This window comes from Asterias rubens, chromosome 12, assembly GCF_902459465.1.
Source record: "Asterias rubens chromosome 12, eAstRub1.3, whole genome shotgun sequence".
In the NCBI taxonomy this organism is placed as follows: domain Eukaryota; kingdom Metazoa; phylum Echinodermata; class Asteroidea; order Forcipulatida; family Asteriidae; genus Asterias; species Asterias rubens.
In genome coordinates this window covers 16,217,442-16,239,609 of record NC_047073.1, presented here as the reverse complement: position 1 = coordinate 16,239,609, position 22,168 = coordinate 16,217,442, and the positions used below count along the sequence as shown (strand labels likewise).

The following is a 22,168-nucleotide window of genomic DNA, read 5'->3' as shown; positions in this document are numbered from 1 at the left end:
GTCTTTAAGATGTACTTTTTTTTAAACATAGGACCCTACTACCTGCTGTGAGTGCAGTTAGGCTATCGCATAAGCCATAAGGTTACAAAGATAAGTCACAAGTCGGCATACGGCTCGGAAAACTAAGGCAACATTCAAATGCAATGTTTCACTGTAAGTTTAGCAGTTTTTGTTGAATGTGAACTCTAATCATCTTTTGCCACAAAATGACAGTGTTTTTTATTCCCTGGCAATTATTTGAATCATGTTTCTGATCATACAGGGATGCTATATTTAGTTTTGATGGTTGGATGAGTGTAAAAGCCAAACTTAGAGTCAAATCGATGTAGAGGCTTAACCAGAAGTGGAAATAATTGTATTCTTAAAACTATCAAAAACGAAATATAATGAGGGAAACAATTTTATGGGATAATTTGATCTGCTGATGATCGATTTTCGTTTTAAAACATAAGTGAAAGCATCAAGTAGAAACTGATTTTTTGAACTACAATTTATCTTGTGATATTATTCAACTTTCAATTATAGAGCAAAACTGCAATCCATTGAATTTATAAGAATCAATACTATCTCGGAATACATTTGGAATAATTCACCTGTGGTCGGGATTTTTTGTTTCCCCCAAAGTGAAAATGCGTCAATCAAAAACCAAATTTGTTCTTCTTTGGAAAGCCTATGGGTGAATTTATGACTGTATATTTGTTTTGAAGGTTTCTCTAAAGTCTCTGCTTTTCTTTCCCCAACTTTAGTATCACTTTGCTCCTACATGTTCTATCAATTCTGGTGTCCCACAGGGCTCAGTCGTACACTCTTTCTTGTTTACATAACGATTTTCCCCCAACAAATTTGTATATTTGTATTTTGTAAATATTCAACGTTTTCATGCTCCCGTTAAATAACAACAGCCAATATTTTGCTTAAATTCTTCTGTAAATCAAATATTAAGTGGTACCAAATAATGCAGGCACAGGCCATGTCATACACCTTTTTTGAAAATAATAATGTGGAAGAAACATGACCGGATTTACTGATCCATCTGAATGTTTCAACCTAGGGGTGTGGCTCTTGGCTTTGGCAGGGTGTGGCTCTTGGCTTTGGGCAGGGTGTGGCTCTTGGCTTTGGCAGGGTGTGGCTCTTGGCTTTGGGCAGGGTGTGGCTCTTGGCTTTGGGCAGGGTGTGGCCCTTGGCTTTGGGCAGGGTGTGGCTCTTGGCTTTGGGTAGTAATGCAACAGTAATGTAACATTTGTGTGACGAGTAGGCGTACATCTGTTACAACTTTTACATGTGTAAGTTATAACAAAGGTAGGTTGAATAAATGCGAATCTCCCTTCCTATCCACCCTTTGCTAAATCGGTTCTTCTCTTCAATTTACATATAAACTACATTTTCTTTATATATATGCAATTTTTTTTAATGAATAAGATATACAATATCCAACTTCATTTCTTCGGACTCGACCCGTTGAGCTTGAATGTTATTATCTGGTTAAAAATATCTTGGAATGTCTTCAAATAGAGACTTTCTCTTGTGCATCTTATGAAAGAAATGTGCTCCACGTATGTCTTCAATCTTAGTCATCCCTTGACCTATGACCTGTTACACACTGACTTCCTATTTCGCAGACAAGTTACAAACTGGAAAGTACCTTTTCAAATGATTAGAGGGAGTTCAACAATTAATTGTAAATTGAGTCTTGTTAAGATACGATATCCGTTTTGCTGACTACTTCCGCAGGGTTTTGTCCAGCGAAAGTAAAGGGGGGCGGATGTAGAAGAACTAGGGACCGTTGTCAGTGTTGTTGCCGTTATTTTCCATCAGTGCTTCAAGATATTATTTTCACTACTCCAACTCTTGGACTAATTTGTTGGTAAGTGATATTTTATAATATTTAAAATCTGAATGCTTTAAAGTACCTGATTAATTTATTAATTTTAGACTCATTCCATTGTCACATGTCTCTTAGTTTGAATTGTATAGGGTTGAAACGTCAGGCAATTAACAACTTGTTTTTGTTTTTTGGAGGTCTCTGATAACAAACAAATTATTAACAACATCTAACAACGATTCGAGTTTCCGCGTTTTTAAAATCAAATGCAAAATCACGTGGCGCACTAAAGCACAATAATTGGTACTGGATTCAAGTTTAGTAAAAACATATGTTTTCTTTCACTAAAACTATATTTCAAGGGGTTCGTTTCTAACAATGTTTTAACACAGGGATTGATTTCACAAAGCACCAAGATTCACCTTAAAATGTGTATCAGGGTTTGCCCAAGTTGTTCAGTGACTAGCCTGCAAGACCAGGGGTCGATTTCACAAAGATAGTCCTTATAGGACGTCGATACTCTCTAGGAGTTATAAAATGCTAGTCCTAAGATAACTCGTCCTTATAACTTGAGATAAGACTAGTCTTAAATCTTTGTGAAATTCACCCCAGGGGTGCTCTTTATCAAGTAAGTTTTAAAGTAGTTTAATCACCAAATTCATACCATCCCTTTAAAACATACAAACGGAGAGTTTAGACCTAGTTCCCTATACCCATGACATGTGGCGAACTTTTTTTGTGTCGTCAACACACCACGGAAATAAAGCGTTTACAAACCAGCATTGACCATGCCAAGATGATATTACCCCTCTAAGACCCTCTTGGAAAATCCCCCAAAAGATTCTAATATTTCCGGGTCCCACCCATACGAAGGAACCTACTTGTAACGATAGAAATCTGACCAGTCAGGGATCGAGCGATCTTTCACCCTAGTTTGTCACCGCAAGGGGTCGGGGTTGTCGCGGGGGGGTTGACGGGCGGCACGTGCCGTAGCTGCACGCTTATGTCACTAAGAGTTGCAGTTTGAGGTCAGGCAGCTTGTGGTGGAGAGCTCTGCTCTCTCTACTCCACAGCTTCTGATTATGTTTCGGGAAATTCCCGTTGTAATTATCCTTAGAAAAAAAAGAACTAGAAGGTATGGCTGTTTTCGGATGCAGAAAGTATCAACTGCGCAGAATTTGCGAACTGTAAAGTAGTTTTTATCATTTAGTTTCAAAGTGTTACCTAGCGATGGACTACCTCGGACTAAGAAATCGTGTAAACCCACCTTTAAGATTATCAGCAACCTGTTTTTGCCTTCCAGGTCAGAGAAACATAACTTATTATTTGTCGAGCCAAATATGTACTTTGAAAACAAGGAAATAAGACAACCACGTGTAGATTTGATCCGAGAAGATCTTTTGTTCTTCGGTTTCACTGCTTGTTATAATTATTCGAGTTCAAGTTGAATATGTAACAGGCTTTGTATTGGCATTTTGGGTTCAGTGTGTCATGGTACTGGCTTTCTGAAGATTTCGCTCTGCGGACGTGAACTGTTCCATGATGGACCTTGTGGTATTCCTTGATCTTAAGGTAGGCCCTAACTGTGAATGTAAATTATGGTAAAATATCTGAGAATGGAAAAGGTAACATGGGCTACAGAATTATGTTTGTGTTGTGAGTTTATACGTAGGGTGTCATGGCCGTGCGGTTTAGAGCATTTAACTCGTGGTGTGGGTTCTAATCCTGGCCATGCCACTTGTGTCCTTGAGCAAGATACTTTACTTGTGCTTGAAAAGGCATTTAGAGCGCCACAAGAGGGCTGTATACTCCCCAGGGAGATGAGATACTAGATTACAGGAATGTAATCGGCCAATGACCAGGGCACTAATGTAAAGCGCATTATCTTTGTTGCATTTTAATCTGGTTTTGCAGAAATTTTTGAAATTTATATTGTCCATCTTTCCCATGGAAGAATTTGCGATCAGTGTTTGTCACATTAATGTTTCAAAACGGGTTTTTATTCCTTCAAATTTTCTAAACACGGATTAAAATCGACAAAGGCTGGCGTTTTAAAGCTCGATAGGCCTACCACGGGTGTTGTCATACAGATACCGAAGAGAGATTCAATCTTACCGTCATAAGAGTGTTCAAATAGTACAAAATAATCTTGAATTGTTGTTTTAGCAGAAACCAGTGTTGTGTTGACATCCTATAGGGCCCTACGGTGTCAACTTGGAGTTTTGTTTGTATCAATACGGTGTCAATTTTAACACCTCAGTTTTTTCAGTATATTAGTGAAAACGTGTTTAATATTAACTTCAATTTAATTTTTGAAATCCATCATGGGTGCTACTGGGTTTTTTTTCCTTCAATGTGTATTTTATGAGTTTTCTTTATCCATCGTTCTTATTTTTTGTACTTTGCAATTTTACCTGTGAAATTAATAAATGAACAGTGGAAAATGAATGAATGAATATTAAATTCCTTTAGGATTAAAACAAACGTAAATTGTGTTGTTGATTCCTTAAAGTAGTTATTCATGCGAATACACAAAATTTCCTTGAAGTTGTCCAGAAATATTTTAAAAAAAAAGAAAAAAAAAGGATGGGGATTTGAAGAAAAAAAGTTTTACTGAGAAAGTTTTGTATTCTCTCCTCAGATTCGTCACTCAATGACTGTGTTTTGATTTGACAATCGGGTGTAACAATCTTGTTTGGATCACCATGTTTGGATGTTTTACATTAAGCATAGCTGCAGTGTTTTGCATGACGCTGTTTACATCATTCCCAGGACAGGTCTCTTCTGCAAAAGGTTAGTTGGTCAAAACTTTTAATTAATAATATTTCATAATATATAAGTAAGTCTTAAGGCCCGACGTATTTCTCACATTGAATTATTTTTTGATGACAATTTACCTCTTTCTTAAAAACTACGTTACTTGAGGGAGCCGTTTCTCCCAATAATTTATACTATCAACAGCTGTCCATTGCTCGTTACCAAGTAAGGTTTTATGCATGGTCATACATATTTTTATTAATACCAAATGTGTCCATATAGTACACAATGATGTCATGACTTGTAAAAAGGCAAACAGCCCTGCTCTGTCTGATTTAAGCCATTTGAAACGCGAAACACAAATTGCCAGATTTTATCATGCATCGTCATTGCTTGCTGAAGGCGGAACAGACATTCAGTTTGCATCTGGGGTTTCCCCACTTTATTTTGCCGTCTGTATTATGGTCGAAATACACTACACTTAAGTTGAATTTGTTGTTTTTTTTGCAAGGAGATCGGCCTATAGTGAGTTATTATGATTTAGAATATTCTGTGCCGTGTTAAAGGCAGACCGTTGGTATTGTCATAGACCAGTATTCTCACTTGGTGTATCTCAACCTGTGAACATTTACACTCAGTTGGTCGTCAAAGAAAAAACACCCTTGTCGCACAAGTTGTTTGCTCTCAGATGCTTGAATTCAGGTCTTGATTAAAGTCAAGTAATTTAGTGAGAAATTACTTCTTTCTCAAAAACTATATGTCACTTCAGAGGGAGTCGTTTCTCACAATGTTTTATACTATCAACAGCTCTCCGTTTCTCGTTATAACAAGTAAGTTTTTATGCTAACATTTATTTTGAGCAATTACAAATAGCATCCAGCATGCCCTCAACACTGACGTGAGATTGTTTGACAATTATTATGTAATCAGATTCGCCAGAGCCGGAGCACCTTTACATCGAAGCGGGTTCCGAGCTTCACCTCAACTGCACCGTAAATGACGCCGTAAAAACCGGCAATCTAACGGCAGAGGACATCGTCTGGCACCGCTCCTCCTCGCCATTACCCTCGTCATTATACAGTGCAGTAACCGACACTTTGTCGCAGTTGTCGTTCAACGTCACCTTCGATGACAGCGGCGACTATTCGTGTGTGTTGCCGGGGAACATAACTGGTGAACCGGCAACCTACGTGGTACACGTTGGACGTAAGTCTATCGTCTATCATTACAACTCTTTTTAGTCCATTTGACATACAAACTCATGTGCTCTCTCCAGTCTCCACGTTCTCAAATCAAAGTTGGTTGTTGTGTCCTTTGTTAAATGGGAAGTGTGTCCAACAAGTGTTCTTGGCGTTTTTGGCTCTTTGGCTCTTGAGGTGTTACGCCATCTTTGATATTGAGTTTACATGGGAGATGAAGATGAAAGCAGTCTGATAGTCAATTACTTATGCGTCCTGCGTGCTCTTTAATTGACCACACTGTGTCTTTAAGGAAAGCTCAAACTTTCTATGTAACTGGCGGAACGTAAGCCCAAGCACTTCCAAATGCCAGAGCCGTATATACGGCTCTGGCAAATACCAGTACATAGCGCCCTCTTGTGGTTGTATAATTTATACTATCAACAGCTGTCCATTGCTCGTTACCAAGTAAGGTTTTATGCATGGTCATACATATTTTTATTAATACCAAATGTGTCCATATAGTACACAATGATGTCATGACTTGTAAAAAGGCAAACAGCCCTGCTCTGTCTGATTTAAGCCATTTGAAACGCGAAACACAAATTGCCAGATTTTATCATGCATCGTCATTGCTTGCTGAAGGCGGAACAGACATTCAGTTTGCATCTGGGGTTTCCCCACTTTATTTTGCCGTCTGTATTATGGTCGAAATACACTACACTTAAGTTGAATTTGTTGTTTTTTTTTGCAAGGAGATCGGCCTATAGTGAGTTATTATGATTTAGAATATTCTGTGCCGTGTTAAAGGCAGACCGTTGGTATTGTCATAGACCAGTATTCTCACTTGGTGTATCTCAACCTGTGAACATTTACACTCAGTTGGTCGTCAAAGAAAAAACACCCTTGTCGCACAAGTTGTTTGCTCTCAGATGCTTGAATTCAGGTCTTGATTAAAGTCAAGTAATTTAGTGAGAAATTACTTCTTTCTCAAAAACTATATGTCACTTCAGAGGGAGTCGTTTCTCACAATGTTTTATACTATCAACAGCTCTCCGTTTCTCGTTATAACAAGTAAGTTTTTATGCTAACATTTATTTTGAGCAATTACAAATAGCATCCAGCATGCCCTCAACACTGACGTGAGATTGTTTGACAATTATTATGTAATCAGATTCGCCAGAGCCGGAGCACCTTTACATCGAAGCGGGTTCCGAGCTTCACCTCAACTGCACCGTAAATGACGCCGTAAAAACCGGCAATCTAACGGCAGAGGACATCGTCTGGCACCGCTCCTCCTCGCCATTACCCTCGTCATTATACAGTGCAGTAACCGACACTTTGTCGCAGTTGTCGTTCAACGTCACCTTCGATGACAGCGGCGACTATTCGTGTGTGTTGCCGGGGAACATAACTGGTGAACCGGCAACCTACGTGGTACACGTTGGACGTAAGTCTATCATTACAACTCTTTTTAGTCCATTTGACATACAAACTCATGTGCTCTCTCCAGTCTCCACGTTCTCAAATCAAAGGTGGTTGTTGTGTCCTTTGTTAAATGGGAAGTGTGTCCAACAAGTGTTCTTGGCGTTTTTGGCTCTTTGGCTCTTGAGGTGTTACGCCATCTTTGATATTGAGTTTACATGGGAGATGAAGATGAAAGCAGTCTGATAGTCAATTACTTAGCGCCCTGCGTGCTCTTTAATTGACCACGCTATGTCTTTAAGGAAAGCTCAAACTTTCTATGTAACTGGCGGAACGTAAGCCCAAGCACTTCCAAATGCCAGAGCCGTATAGACGGCTCTGGCAAATACCAGTACATAGCGCCCTCTTGTGGTTGTTAGAACTTCAAACCAATGAGCGTATGACAAAAGTTATCCTTTTTTTGGTGTCTGTTTTTAGTGAAACCACGCCCTGTACGTTTGGAATGCATCGTCCGTAAACCCGACGACTTCTATTGGTGTCGATGGAGAGAGACGGAAAACACACATCTTCCAACTGTACACACTTTTCAATTTAGAAAGAAAAGGCAAGAAACAATATTGATCATTACGGGAAAGCTTTATTACCGATTTTCCAAGTTGGCCACAAAACTGGGAGACTATCTTTTCATCTGTGAGAATGTTCACATTAATTTACTTGCGTAATTAAAACTTGGGTGAGCAGTTAAAGGGTTTGATATATTTTGTAGATTGGCCATGACATGAATCCTTACTCACTGTGATTGAAGATGTATGTAATATAATTTACCCGTAGAAGTTTCAGCTTTATTAGTCGTCAGGTTTTTTAAGGGGGAAAAAAGTGAAAATCACAGAGCAACGTTTTCAGGAGAGTCGCGTTGCTTAAAAAAATAATCTCCTCTGAGACGAAGATTATTTTTGTGACATTGTCTATGTACAGCACCTCAGCAAGAAATATTTTAAGGGAAGCTTTCGACTATAGGTTTTCTCGGTCAATTTCGAAAAATGAGCAGCCAATTTAACCACCAAGCTATTCTATTTCGCGCAAAATCGAATGCTACTCAAGAGGGTCATTCGATTTCGTTTTGGGATTAGTCAAATGTAATGTTGCGTCATTCGAATTAACAAAATAATCATTCAATTTAACAATTCATCAAAGCAGCATTCAAATTCGCAGACACTTCTTGAGGCGTGTGTGTCACGAAAAAGAATGACGCTACGCTATATTGAACAGAGTGCTAAAGGAAGTTGACTCGATTCAAAACGAAAATGAATGGCCAAATTCTGAATTTGAAACGCAGTAACAACTGGAGAGGCAAAACAGCTTTAATTCGAACGCATGAAAATGAAATTGACTGCTCATTTGCCGAATTTGACCGAGAAAACCTATATCATTATCTTCCAACCGTGTAAGTTTAATGTAAATCTGTGTACATTGTGTTTTGTGTGATACCAGTTTAGGGGGTTATTCTCACCCGGGTCGTTTTCACAAAAGGACATTAGTTAATAAATTTGTTAACAACAATATTTTCCCCCTAAAACCTTTGCTACAACAGAAGACCGTGGCAAGACTGTCCTGACCTGATATCTAAAGGGAATAATACATGTTACATCAGACAGACGGACAACCAAGGAGGAAATCAAATAGTGCGGGTAAAATCAACCAACGGACTCGGGGAAAACTCATCGTGGACAAGCTTCTGGTCCAACCAGGATGGTAGGATGTTTCAGTTCAGTTATTAAAAGCACTGTGGTGGATTTCACAAAGAGTTTTAACTTGAGTCCCAACTCGAGATAAAACTGTTGTCTTAAAATACAATAGTTTTATCTTCAGTTAGAACAAGTTACTCGTCCTAACTAAGGACTACCTTAAAATTTTAAAAACTCCTAAAGAGTCATATGACTAGAGTCCTTAGTTAGGACTATCTTTTTTTCTCCAATGGTATGTTGTATTTTGTTCTCAGTTGTTGTTAATCCACCAAAGCTAGTAGCGTTGAAGCCAGGAACTGAAAAGACATCCCTGAAAGTACAATGGACTCGTCCTTCGGATTGGTTTGCCACTGAAGCCAGTAGGTCATTGGAGTATACCATTCGATTCAAGGAGATAGATTGTGTAGAGATCAACAACACATGCTGCTGCTGGGATGAGGTATGTACCTCATCATCGTTGTTACAAGGGCCAAATTTCATAAAGTCTGTAAGCACAAACACTTGCTAAGCACAGGAAAATAACGCGTAGCAAAAAAGGTTACCAGACAACATTCCATTCAGTTTACATTGTTGTGACTGGTTCTCCCCTCATTTTTTGCCCCATCAAATAGATTTGTTAAGCAGTATTTTATGTTCTATGGAATTAGACACAGGGCCCGCATGGCTCTGCTTACCGTTAGCAAAGAATCTGCGTTTGCGGGAGCAGGGAATTATGTGCTTAGGGTATTTCACAGGTAAGCAGGGAAATTTTGCTTTTGCATGCCAGGTTACTTTATGCAACTTTCGCTCACAGGGCTAGCGCAGGAATTCGGCGCTTACACAGTAAAATGCATAGGTGGTCGCAAGAGCAGAATTCGGCGGTGAGCGGAGCCATGAAAATAGGCCCGAATTGAGCGTGTTTCTTTTAAGGAAAACAGTGCCCTTTGTCGCAAGCCTTTGTTCTATCTTATATTGACAACTTCACTCCTCTCATACATTCCAGCATCTTTTTAAATAGAACGCTTCGGCTAATACAGAATTGGGCTGCATGCACTATCACAAAGAGCTCATTCTATATGACCACATACACATACCGAGTCCAGCATTCCCCTGAAGACGATCAGAGTATACTGATCGAAGCGTTGAGTCACCAACCAACGGTTCTTTCAAGAAACCACTGTGCCCACTTGCATTCTTATTTTAGTTTGACATATCGAAATAAGAATCGACGTTACCGGGAAAGGGGGGGGGGGGGCAAGATTACTGATACCTAATTCCATAATGCACCATACCAAGAAACCGCCAATAAGCCTGTTTTGTGAACTTTTTTTTGGCAGGTTGAAACTACACATGCCGAAGCCTACTCAGAGGAACTGGGTAGGTGTATGTACACATTACGAAACCTCCACCCATACACGGAGTACATCGTGCAGGTTGCAGCAAGATACGAGTACAGCAATTATTGGAGCGTCTGGACTGCGGAAGACTCCTCGGTAACCCGCGAAACAGGTGAGTACCAACAAGCATTTGTGCCACTCTTAAGTTATGTTTATGGATATACCGCTAGCAATTTTGTTTCTGCAGTTTAGAATTGCCATCCTTGAAAATTGTCCAGAATTTGTTGTATGGCTGTCCTTTTTTAGAAGAAGAACAAATTCCCCATCGAAAAGCACTACGACAGTGGCAATTTCGGACTGAAGAAAACACAAATTTCTACAAGTTTTCGTGCCACTCTAAAGTTATGAGTCTACCGCTAATCATGGATACAGTAAAAACTAATATTGTATTTCTACATCTGTAACCCCGTTTCGAACTAATATTACATACATGTACACGCTGCGTCCAGACGATCAAAAGTGCAAGCCGACAAACTTAGGACCAATAAAACACAGAATATGGAATGCTTACATCCCTACACGTGTTCCGATGAGATCGTTGTATCCAATGAAATAATTGGTCCTGTACGACCTGTCTTTTTCCTTGTACCAATCCATACATCTTGACTCTACCCTCCCTGACTGTTTTGAATTACGGGGAGGGGGTGGGGCTGTTCACCAACACAGTCATCCTCATAGAACTGCATGTATTATTTCCCCTCGATGCAACACCATGGCATCACTCTAACTCCAAGTCCGCCATTTTGTTTGACAGAGCCTTCGGAGCCTGTGCAAGGGCTCAAGGTCAATCAAACCGACAATGCTGAGGAACCACTCTATCTGAGAGACATCTCCGTGACATGGGAGGTATGCAATCATTCAATTTGACCATGGCTCAAATAGTACGTTCTGGTTATAAATCTTTAAAGACCACATTAAAGTCACCTGGAAGTGGTATTTTGTCAAAATAAAGCTTTTGTCAATAAAATATGTGTTTTGATGAGTGGAATATGAATAAACAATTAACTAAGGTTTAAAACAAATTAGTTTCCATGTTATTAAAAAATTTAAAGTCACATTAAATTAAAGTCATTAAAGTCATTAAATTAAATTACATTAAAGTCACCTGGAAGTGGTATTTTGTCAAAATAAAGCTTTTGTCACTAAAGTATGTGTTTGGTGGAATATGAATAAACAATTAACTAAGGTTTAACAAATTTAGTTTCCGTGTTATTTAAAAATTTAAAAATAAGCCCGACTCGAGAGGGCGCTATTCGTGACGTCAATCGAGGCGCGATGAATCGCATGCAGTGCCAACACAAGATAGTGACGCTTGGCGCAAGCTAAAAACATGCCCTCAAAGTTGTTAACGTTAGGCAAATGCTCTTTTAGGTTCGTTACGTCTTTCACGTACCTTCTTCGACTTCCCCACTAGCTGGAAAAATTGTTGGGATGGCGTCATGTTTTAGGAAAGAACTTTTCTCGTCATGTCTAAATGTGTAGTGTATTCCGGATTCTCGAAGCACGACGGCTCGAAGTGTTTGCTGCACAGCGCTCGAAAAGACGTCGGACCGGACAACTTGGCAAACTGACACCATCTTTAGTTGTTTTGCTGCAACTAGCAGCAATACACCTGGTCGACATTGCCGGGAAAATGCAAGAAAAAACTTTTTCGAAACGTACAAACTCACGACTAGGACTTGAAAGAACTTGCACGTACGTGTGTTCGATGTTCGATCGAGGCAAAGTCTGCCTCGATTGACGTCACAAAAGGGGTATGCGGAGTCACCCCCACACAATTTTTTTTTTAAACATATAAATCGTTAAAAACAATTACTCAACAAATTACTTTATTGTTCAGAAACATATACTCTAATGTTTGAACAAAACAAAATTATATTTCCAGGTGACTTTAAAGAAAAAAACCTCATAAAAAACACGTGCCCTCTCACAATATATAATCAGCTAGAGCTACATACCTAAAAGCTAAACAAAGAGGTCGTTAGTTCAAACTTGTTGTAGTCAATTTTTCTTTGTTTATCAAAAATTAATACATAATAAACATTATATAAAAATAGAATGCTAGATTGGAATGTTAAAAAAAAGGCAAGCAAAAGCACACTTACTTGTACTGTAAAAATCACGTTATTAAAGACTAACAATCTGGAAATATCTGACGTCACCGACCGCGTCAAAACCAAGACACTGCCTGCCGAGATGTGTAGCCTACCCATCATGTTCTGCATGAACTGTGTGGCCAAATTCACAAAGAATTAAGTGAGATCCGAAATTATTTTCTGGAAGATAAATGGCAGCTTCCAACAATTTTTATTCTTTTAAAATAACTTTGCCTGAACTTGACAGTTTTTAGAAGCTGAAGCCCAGAATGGGCTAATACTCGACTACCAAGTTAGTGCTGAGCCACGAGAGGGCGCTGATGACATTGGTATACACAAACTGGTCTCAAATTATACCACATGCATTATCAGAGGTAAGATAAAGGGAAGACAAAACCACGTTTGGTTTTGGTCGAGTTCGTCTGTTTACAAGAAGCTTTGAAGTAAACATCGTGAACGCAGTGGCTTAATTAATTAGGTGGCACGGTAGTCCCCCGACCCACCCCATCCCAACCCGGGACCACCCCCCAAACAAAGTTAAGTTTTAGTGAGCATTTATGTAGTGGCAGGTTGTCTTACAAACTATGTTAGACTAATTTGTTCATCATTTTCAATATCATGCCCTGCACGTAGAATCACAAACGCTTTCTTATGAACAGTTACCACAGCCTTTCTTAAAGGCAGTGGACACTATTGGTAATTACTCAAAATAATTGTTAGCATAAAACCTTACTTGGTGACAATCAATGGAGGGCTGTTGGTAGCATACATTGTGAGAAACGGCTCCCTCTGAAGTAACGTAGTTATCGAGAAAGAAGTAATTTCAAAACCTCAGAATTAAATTTTGAGGTCCCGAAATCAAGCATATGAAAGCACTGCACACAACTTCGTGTGACAAGGGTGTTTTTCTTCCATTATTATCTCGCAAATTCGACGACCAATTGAGTTCAAATTTTCACAGGTTGGTTATTTTGTGCGTAGTTATGTTGAAATACACTAAGACTGGTCTTTGACAATTACCAAAGGTGTCCAGTGTCTTTAATCGAATAAAAACAATAGTTACGATAATTTTTTCCAGGCCTGCGTAAATACTCCAGCTACGAGATACATGTAAGAGCTCGTAACAGCGCTGGTATGGGTCCAGATGCAACCAAATCAATTGCAGACAGAACAACAGGTAATTATTGTTCGCAGAGAAAGTGTCCCTTCCTGTCTCATAGAGCTCCTACGGAGAATGGTGTTTTGATAATGTACAAGTCAGAGCATACTGATCGAAACGTCGAGTTGAAACCAACAGTTCTTTTCAGAACCACCACAATTATATTGGGTGCATTCGTTTAGCTTCCCTGGGTCGACCCCGCGGTGCTCACTCGGGTGAGCCTCTGACAAGAGCTAATCGAACGATCTCACTCGCCCTCTCGTGGTAACGGCATGCACCTCGGGTGACCCCCAGCAAGTGACCCACTCCACAAGCAGGGCACTGGGGGCTGACCCGGGTGAGCCCCTGGAACGACGTCAAAGCTATTCGAACGCACCGGGATCAGACCGGTGTCGACCCAGGGAAGCTAAACGAACGAACCCATTATTATTAAAGGAACACGTTGCCTTGGATCTATAAAAAGCGTTTGAAACCGTTTGTTATCTAATGCATATGGTTAGAAAGATGTTTTAAAAGTAAAATATAATGATCCACACAAGTATCACTCACAATTGCACGGTTTTTCCTTTTACGTCGCGAACTAACACGGTCGGCCATTTATGGGAGTTAAGAATTTGACTCCCATATGGCCGACCGTGTTAGTCGACGAGGTAAAAAGAAAACCACGCAATTTCGAGGCATGTTTGTGTGGATCATTGTATTCTACTCTTACAACATCTTTCTACCCATATGCATTTTATAACAAACGGTAACAAACGCTTTTCAAAGACCAACTCGACCGATCCAAGGCAACATGTTCCTTTAACTCGTTTAGAAATAGTCATTACACGGTGTTACCGCAAACCTTGCCATATCGTATTTCCACTATGCAAAGTTTCAAATCCTACAAATTAAAGTTGTTGTTTTTCTTTAAGAACTCTTTGTAAAAAATACTTTATGTAGACAAATGTTGGGAAAATGTATTATTACTATTTTGTTTTCAAGCACCCAATGCTCCGGATGATGTCACAGCCGTTCCTTTGAACACGACTGATATTCTTGTTAAGTGGGAGGAGCCAAGTCAGCCCAATGGGTACATACTGGGCTACATTATACAGTGGAGAAAGCGTAACACCAATGGACCGATGTACGTATAGCACACAGATCTGGGCCCAGAAACAAATGTTGCTTAACAATTTTCTGCTAAGCTAAAAAGAGCAGCATACCAGTCACAAATTGTACATGTGACATTTGGCTGTTAACCTTATTCTGCTAAGCATAATTTTGTTGTGCTTAGCTACTTTTGTGCTTAAGCAGCTCTATGAAATTGGACTTTGTCCTTTCCAAAATCTACTGATTTTGGCAACTATTATTTTCGTTACTAATGGCAATTTCAAATTTGTAATTATCAAAAGGCCAAACAAATACTTACACAATTTGTGCAACAAGGTTTTTTTTCTTTCATTGTTCTCTTGCAACTTCGATGACCAATAATGAGTCAAAATTTTGCACAGATTTGCCATTCTGTGCAAGGACCGGGATACACCAAGTGAGAATACTGGTCTTTTAACAATTACCAACGTTTTCCAGTGCCTTCAACAAGGTTTTAAACATAAACCTGAGTGCGTTGTTTTTCATAAACGTGACATCTACTGACACACAATAGGTACAAATGATGGGCGACAGAGGAAGTCAGTCTGACATTAAATAACTTTATTTTTTATTCTATCCTTGATTCCAGTGAGCAATACAATATATACAACGCCAGTAAGAGGTCCTACGTACTGGAAGGTCTGGAAACCTATGCCCTCTATGAAGTTAGCGTGAAGGCTAATAACTCACGTGGTTCCGGTGGAGCGGCGTTTGTGCCCGGTGGCGCACGCACAATGCAAGGAGGTAATTTTAAACTCTATAACTTCATGGCGTGCATAGCACCGCTGTGACACCTGAACCACAAATGAATAAGATGTGTTCACATTGGACTTTTGGTGGATAATTTAAGTGAGAAATAGGATAACCTGACTACTTTGAGCACAGTGCGAACAGCCAGGAATGTTTTTTCCCAAGGCTACTTAGGCCTATGTGTCCCGTGTTTCACCATCGTCCGGTTAGTTAGACTGCTCCCCTGTCCTTAATCCGCAAGGAAAATGACAGGTATTGGCTAATGTATACACATGAATGTCGGATTTAACTGCGAATCCAATGAAGGCCATATGAAATGATGCGAGGTCAAAGGTGATTATGTACGTTTGCTCAACAGCAGAACTCTTGCGTAAATCACGAGCCTCGAAGTGTGATGTCAGATGTTCAGGCTACTGGATAGTTTACCTGCAATCGATGCGAACGATGCTTAATTTTCTTTGTTCGTCTATTTCAGTTCCCAATGCAGCACCATCTTCAGTGAAACTCAAGCCAGTCAGTAACTTACCAGATAGCTTGATGTTGACTTGGGAGTCGCTTCCCGTCGCTAACATCCAGGGCGTCTTGAAAGGTTACTCAATCTTATACTGTAAGACCAACATCAGCGGGTGTTCAGGTAGGGAACTTCACGAGTTAACCCTTTCATGCACAATTCATTTTATTTACAAACTCATCATAGTAGAAATTAATTTTAATTTTAAAATTGTTTCTTTAACAACAACAAAAAGTTTTTAAAAAAGAGTGTGGATGTGCGGTTCCCCCACCCCCAACTATTTAACCGGTGAGCACATGAACGAGTGAAGTGAACTTCACTGTTGCAGCAGCTAAGGAGTGGAATGAACTTCCCTCCTATATTAAATCTGCTCCATCAGTGGAATCGTGTTTAAGCAGATCTTCAAAATATACCTCTTTCTTATTGATGTGTTCCCTGTGCGTTCTGTGCGTAGATAACTTCACCACCAAACCACCAGTCTCAACCGCGCTGACAAACTAACAGTTTGAATTGTATCATTTAAAATTCGTACTCTTTTTATCTTGTACTTTAGGTAAAATAGTTCAGCGTTACAACCTGACCCGCCCGGATAAAACATCACACACATTAAACAAACTCACCCCCACAACAAACTATACTGTGTCGGTAGCGGCATACACTGAAGTTAACATCGGGCCCTTCTCAGACAAGGTTACTGCAGTGACGGGAGCAAAGGGTAAGTTAAGAAGGACAAATACAAATCAGTTAACAATTCCAAAAAGAAGGCCGCTTTTGAGGTATAGAGGAAACATTACTAGGACACTTGAATTGGGTAACTTTGTACATCTTATAGTGACCACATGGCACAATTTCATAAAAGCCTGTAAGCATGGAAACTTGCTAAGCACAGACAAATCTTGCTTAAACAGAAACTGGTTACCAGCCCAAAGTCCAGAAAGTTCACATTGTTGCAACAATATACCTTATGCACATGACGTCATTTCAGTACGGCGCCCCCGCATTGAGGTCAAAAGGAGGTTGTTCATTGGCCAAATTATGTGCGTTTCGATTGTTTCGTCACCGTTTGACCTCAAAGATGGCGGCTGGATGACGTCAATGTATAAGGTCTATGGTTCCCAACTCAATTTTTGCTTAGCAAAACATTTTTCTTTGTTCAGTCCCAAATCTACACTGACTCAAGTCCCAATCCCGTGCCATCACCAGAAAACTATTGTTTTGTGGAGCTCGGCATTCCCCAACCTGTTCAACATTATTTTTGGCGGCGAGCGCGCACTGTACAGTTTGTTCGTTGGCGCGATATGTGTTAAACGAGAACGAGAATCAAGTCTACCTCACATCAAATTACACCTTTCAGTAACTGTTGTGCCTTATTTTTATCTCCAGGTTTAGGGATTTATCTGCCGGCCTTCTTCCTCCTCTTGGCACTCCTGCTAGCGTCAGTCGCAGTCGCATGTTGTATCTGGAAGAATTTCGATCGTCTCTTTCGAAAAATTCCCGTCCCAAAATTCAGCAAGAATGTCCATGCATTCAAACACCGGGTAAGTCAAAAGTTTGGTAAATGAAATGGTTGCGTCTATCTACTAGATCACGATTTTGGTGGATACTTAAAGACGTGATTGTGCATTTTAAATTTCGTATGTTGTATGAAGCCCGGTTCATACTTCCTGCGAATGCGAATACGAAGCGAATTTTAATGTTTCGCAGGAGTTTAGCACATCTCGAAGTATGAATCGGATTTTAGTCGGCGCATTAAATTGAATTAATCTGAAGATGTTAACAAAACAATATCAGTTTTTTAAACACACGTAAATATCTTCGACTTGTCTTTATTATCTCCACCCTAGACTGATATAAATCTGAGAAGGATCAACAGCGGAGTTGAAGAAGAACAGTTCGATGAGATCGCCATAGAAGTCACCCCAGGAAGGTTGCAGTCAGTAAACGAGCTGACTCTTCCAGACCTCAAGAAGTTCGTCCGCACCGAGAGCGGAGACAGCGGCGTCCCTCCATCACCAGCGAGTGACACTCTGGACTTCGACGTTATACGGGACAAGTCAGGGGTCACTAGTGAGGGTGAAGACAGCGTGTTCCTTGGGGAGGATCAAGACGACAAGGCAATGGTGCCGTCTCTCCCACTTACCGTCAGGATTGGTCGTGTTGAGGAAGGAGCTACACGCCATTTTCCAAGAGGTGCGACCTCCCCGTCCTCACCAGAGAGTGTCGGCTCCTACACACGAGTAGGTGAGTTCCAATTCTCCATCAAGAAATCATGCTCACCCGGTACGGAGGGGTTTACCAGGAAGGTTTCTTTTGATTTGCCAGATGTGGGACCAGAGCTTACAATAACAGAGAAGCCGTCGACGGGAGATGAGTACAAAACACAAAGTTGTATGCTGACTACTCCAATTGGTTATCCCCTTGAGGCATCTCCAAGCATTGACCCTCAGAAGCCAACTATAGGACCCTTGCAGCTGACAGGCCCAGCGATCGATTCCATCGTGCTCAGACGCTCATTACCTTTCAAGAATCCTGAAGCTTCATTTAACCAAACCCCTTCCCTTCCACCCACCTCCACCTCTCCAGTCTCACCGTACATGACAGCCTTTGAAACTCAGATTTTTCTCTATCCATGTGAGAATGGTAATTCTCGACATCATGTCAGGTCCATGGGCTCTGTTATTGATGCTTCAAAGCGTCCAAGCACCAGCATGTCCCCAACACCATTATCATGTCTCAAGTCTCAACATTCAGATCAGAAAGATACTTCTAAGACACAAGAGCAGTTTTCAGGCAGTGCTTCTGATTGTGGAGCCAGTCTCAATCCAACACCACGCCTCGCATTATGCTCAAGCTCCTCTGAAACACAAACATGCCAACCAGTCTCTCACAGTGGCTACACTCACATGTCTGCCACCAGAGATCCACGTCAGCAAAACTCATCTACGTCAGAAGAGTCTCAAGCTGGTTTGGCAGACAGTGACCGTATCACCCAATTGGTACAACCTTCTCAATGCTCAGCATTAGTTAAACTGGAAGGCAGTAAACCAAGTTCTTACTCTCAATTCCCTCCTGTGTTCTCTATCAACAAACAGCTTGATACATTTGAAGGCACAGATACCATGGCAGACATTGACGGGTTCAAGGAGGCACCTAAGTCACGGCTCAGCTTGTCGGCTGATCAGCACAATCCCTGTCGTTCTACATCTACAACACACTCCTCTTCATCCTCACTAGAGTACGTCAAAATGGAATCCTTGGAAACAGTACAGCAGAAACATCATAGTGAACTCAGGCGAACTATGGTCCCAGCTCAGAGCTCCAAAGCCACGAGTAAGCAACATCATCTTATCAACTCATCATACATAGATGTTGCCTCGTCCGAACACCCTGGACGAGACCGTGAGGAAGAAGCCCCAGATGACAGCGAGACGCACAAGCCCATCTCAAAGAAGACCGCTACGTCAAATTTGGGAGATAAAACCGAGATCACAACAACTTCAGGTGGAGTGCTGACACCATCTGGCTATGTACAAGCGTCTTTTACCAGGTTCAATCTACCGACTTCTTCTATCCACCAACTTGCTGGCAATCAATCCAATACACCCATCAATGCACCCATCCTCCCCCCAGGCTCTACTTCCGATCCTGAAGATGACGTGCAGGAATATTGGAAGGTATCCGCTCCTGTGACGGAACCTGGAGACGTTTTAGCTTTGCTTCAAGCTCACTCAAACACAAACAACTTCAGCTCAGATTCTGTGGTAGCGGACTACACTCGAACTGGAAGAGGTACCACTACTAGTCTATCTCGAGCTCAAACGTCGATGGGTTATGTGCAATAGTCTCTTACAACATGACACTTCGTGGTGTCCACCACAACGGTCATATAACTTTGAATTTGAGTCGGTCATGACAGAGATGCATCACAGTCTGACAAATGTCTAGAACAGAAGGGATTTTTCTGGTCAGCAGAGTGTAAACAGGGTTCGAGTCCCGATCTTAACAATTAACCATGGTGCTTTGTCCTTCGGATAGGACGTAAAGCCTTTGATCCCGTGCGTTGTGTAACGTGAAAAGGGGGCCATAAGTGAAGTCTATAGCTGACACACCTTTGACCTCTGATTGGCGTTGCACAAAAAAAAAGTGCGCAATGAAGTTCATAATCGCGTGCAGGTGTCCTATGCCGACCGGAGACTCTGTCCCCCTCGCAAATTAAAATTGGCTTATGGTTAGTAGAAGAGGGAGCTATCAGAGGAATTAGCACACGGGGGTGGGGGGGGGGGGGGGGCGGAGGGGGTGGGGGCAGTTTAAGACGGACCAGCGAGAAGTTGTTTCTGTAAGATGTTAACGTTGGTTATGAAAGCAACTTATTTCAAGCATCTCTTTTGTATGTTTTACTTATTGGTTGTACAGCTATAAAGCATATTTTTTAAATGTGATATATACCTTATTTTTTAAACGTATGTGTATACGAACGAGTAGCTCGATTGATTCTGAGAAAATAAGCACACTTACAGTAGAAATAGTTTCTTTCGACGGTGTAAGTCAGATTAGTTCCAATGAAACGTGTGTGCATTAGAGGGACACAATAGCTAGGCCACTTCCCTGTGGTTTATTTTAAATTCAATGGCGTGAACAGCTAGGTTTGTTTTTGACATAACCAATTGAATATGTACATATCTTGATTCGAAAAATGCACTCATTGTATAATCGTTACTATTTCGTGTTTAGATTGATTGACTTTGGTTTAGACATCCTTACTATAATGCTGTGTTTCATTATTCAAAGAGAAAACACATCGTTTTGTTTTAATTGTAAGGGTACGAAATGGAGGCTGGCCCTCTAAGGGTACGAAATGGAGGCTGGCCCTCTAAGGGTACGAAATGGAGGCTGGCCCTCTAATTGAACTTGGGGACGAACATTTATTAAAGTACAGCTAAGTCTATACAATGATGGCAACGTCTAAACATTTATTAAAGTACAGCTAAGTCCATACAATGATGGCAACGTCTAAATATAAATGATATCATGCACTTAACTGTATTCCTCCTATCAATCAAAAGCACGCAGTACGAATAGCAATTTCACAGCACAGTCACTACAATATCTGGAGGGCAAAAGTTCAACATGAGGCTAGCTACACACTACAAGTTTTCAAATACCATAATCAACTAGCCCTAAATTGTTTTTTGTCTGATAAAAATATAATCTAAACACAAAACAAATATCCCTCCAAAGGAATGGGTATTCGGAGCATGGTCATAGCTCTACAAATCATAGAGAATTAGAAATATGCCACCCACAAAAAGTATGAGGTCACTCTTGCTCAAGAGTGAGTCCAAAGGGCGCCGAAACAAACTTACTTTTTATTGTAACTAATGGTAATTAAAAATGTTGATCAAACACTTGAACGCTGAGGATGTACATGGGCCCTCTTATGACTGTCGAAGCACTTAAAATGTATGGAAAATTGCAACGGCCAGTTTTTAAAACGATCTTTATGTTTGTTATAACAATCAAGGGCATGATTTTTAAAAGCCGAGTATACATTGATGTTTTCTGTCGTTTATAACTCATGAATACTTGACATCTATTAACATTATATGCATATTATTCATAATACGAGCAAGTATTATTTTGTACATAATTTGTATATTTGGAGTGAATATTTTGGTTTTGAGAAACACAAGTGGTTATTATTTTATGATATATTAGGTTGAAAATCACAAAGGAAACTGACTTAATCAACAAAGAATGTAAATATAATTCAGGATTACGCAGGATTAAGTTGTGAATGCAAGTACCTTCAGGAACTATTTAGAAATAAACAGAGAGACAAGTTGACATTGGGATTCTTCCCCCTGCCGGTGTCAGGTGCAATTGTGTCCGCCATGCAATACTGTCCGCTCCGGACACTTTGGCACATGCAATCGTGTCCGGGGCTTTGCAAAAACCGTCCGGCGGACATGTACATATGTGCGCGCGTAAGCGAGCGTGCATGCATGCACTAAACCTACGTATATGCAGCGTGAATATTCACGTATTTTATGATTGCAGCGAATACTAAACGGCCGAACATTTCCCATGTCATTCATGACATACACTTAGCTTGTAAAATAATGGCGAACTTGTTCCGTCGACCAAGGGCGATTAATTTACTGCAAGGACGGTTTTGCACGGGGCGCACACAACTGCATATGCAAATGTGTCCGGGCGGA

General features: G+C 40.5%; 1 protein-coding gene across 1 annotated transcript; it reads left to right on the top strand.

The window, feature by feature from the left end:
• The first annotated feature begins 1,724 nt into the window (after window positions 1-1,724).
• LOC117297840 lies at window positions 1,725-20,212 on the top strand. The gene is made up of 18 exons (XM_033780997.1): window positions 1,725-1,864; window positions 3,308-3,394; window positions 4,464-4,615; window positions 5,510-5,785; window positions 6,932-7,207; window positions 7,660-7,786; window positions 8,774-8,934; window positions 9,182-9,366; window positions 10,244-10,415; window positions 11,058-11,149; window positions 12,647-12,773; window positions 13,478-13,576; window positions 14,543-14,684; window positions 15,279-15,433; window positions 15,915-16,073; window positions 16,504-16,665; window positions 17,334-17,488; window positions 17,795-20,212. The coding sequence occupies exons 3-18, from the start codon at window positions 4,528-4,530 to the stop codon at window positions 19,790-19,792; spliced, it is 4,374 nt and encodes a 1,457-aa protein (XP_033636888.1). The 5' UTR covers window positions 1,725-1,864; window positions 3,308-3,394; window positions 4,464-4,527; the 3' UTR covers window positions 19,793-20,212.
• Window positions 20,213-22,168: the final 1,956 nt, after the last annotated feature.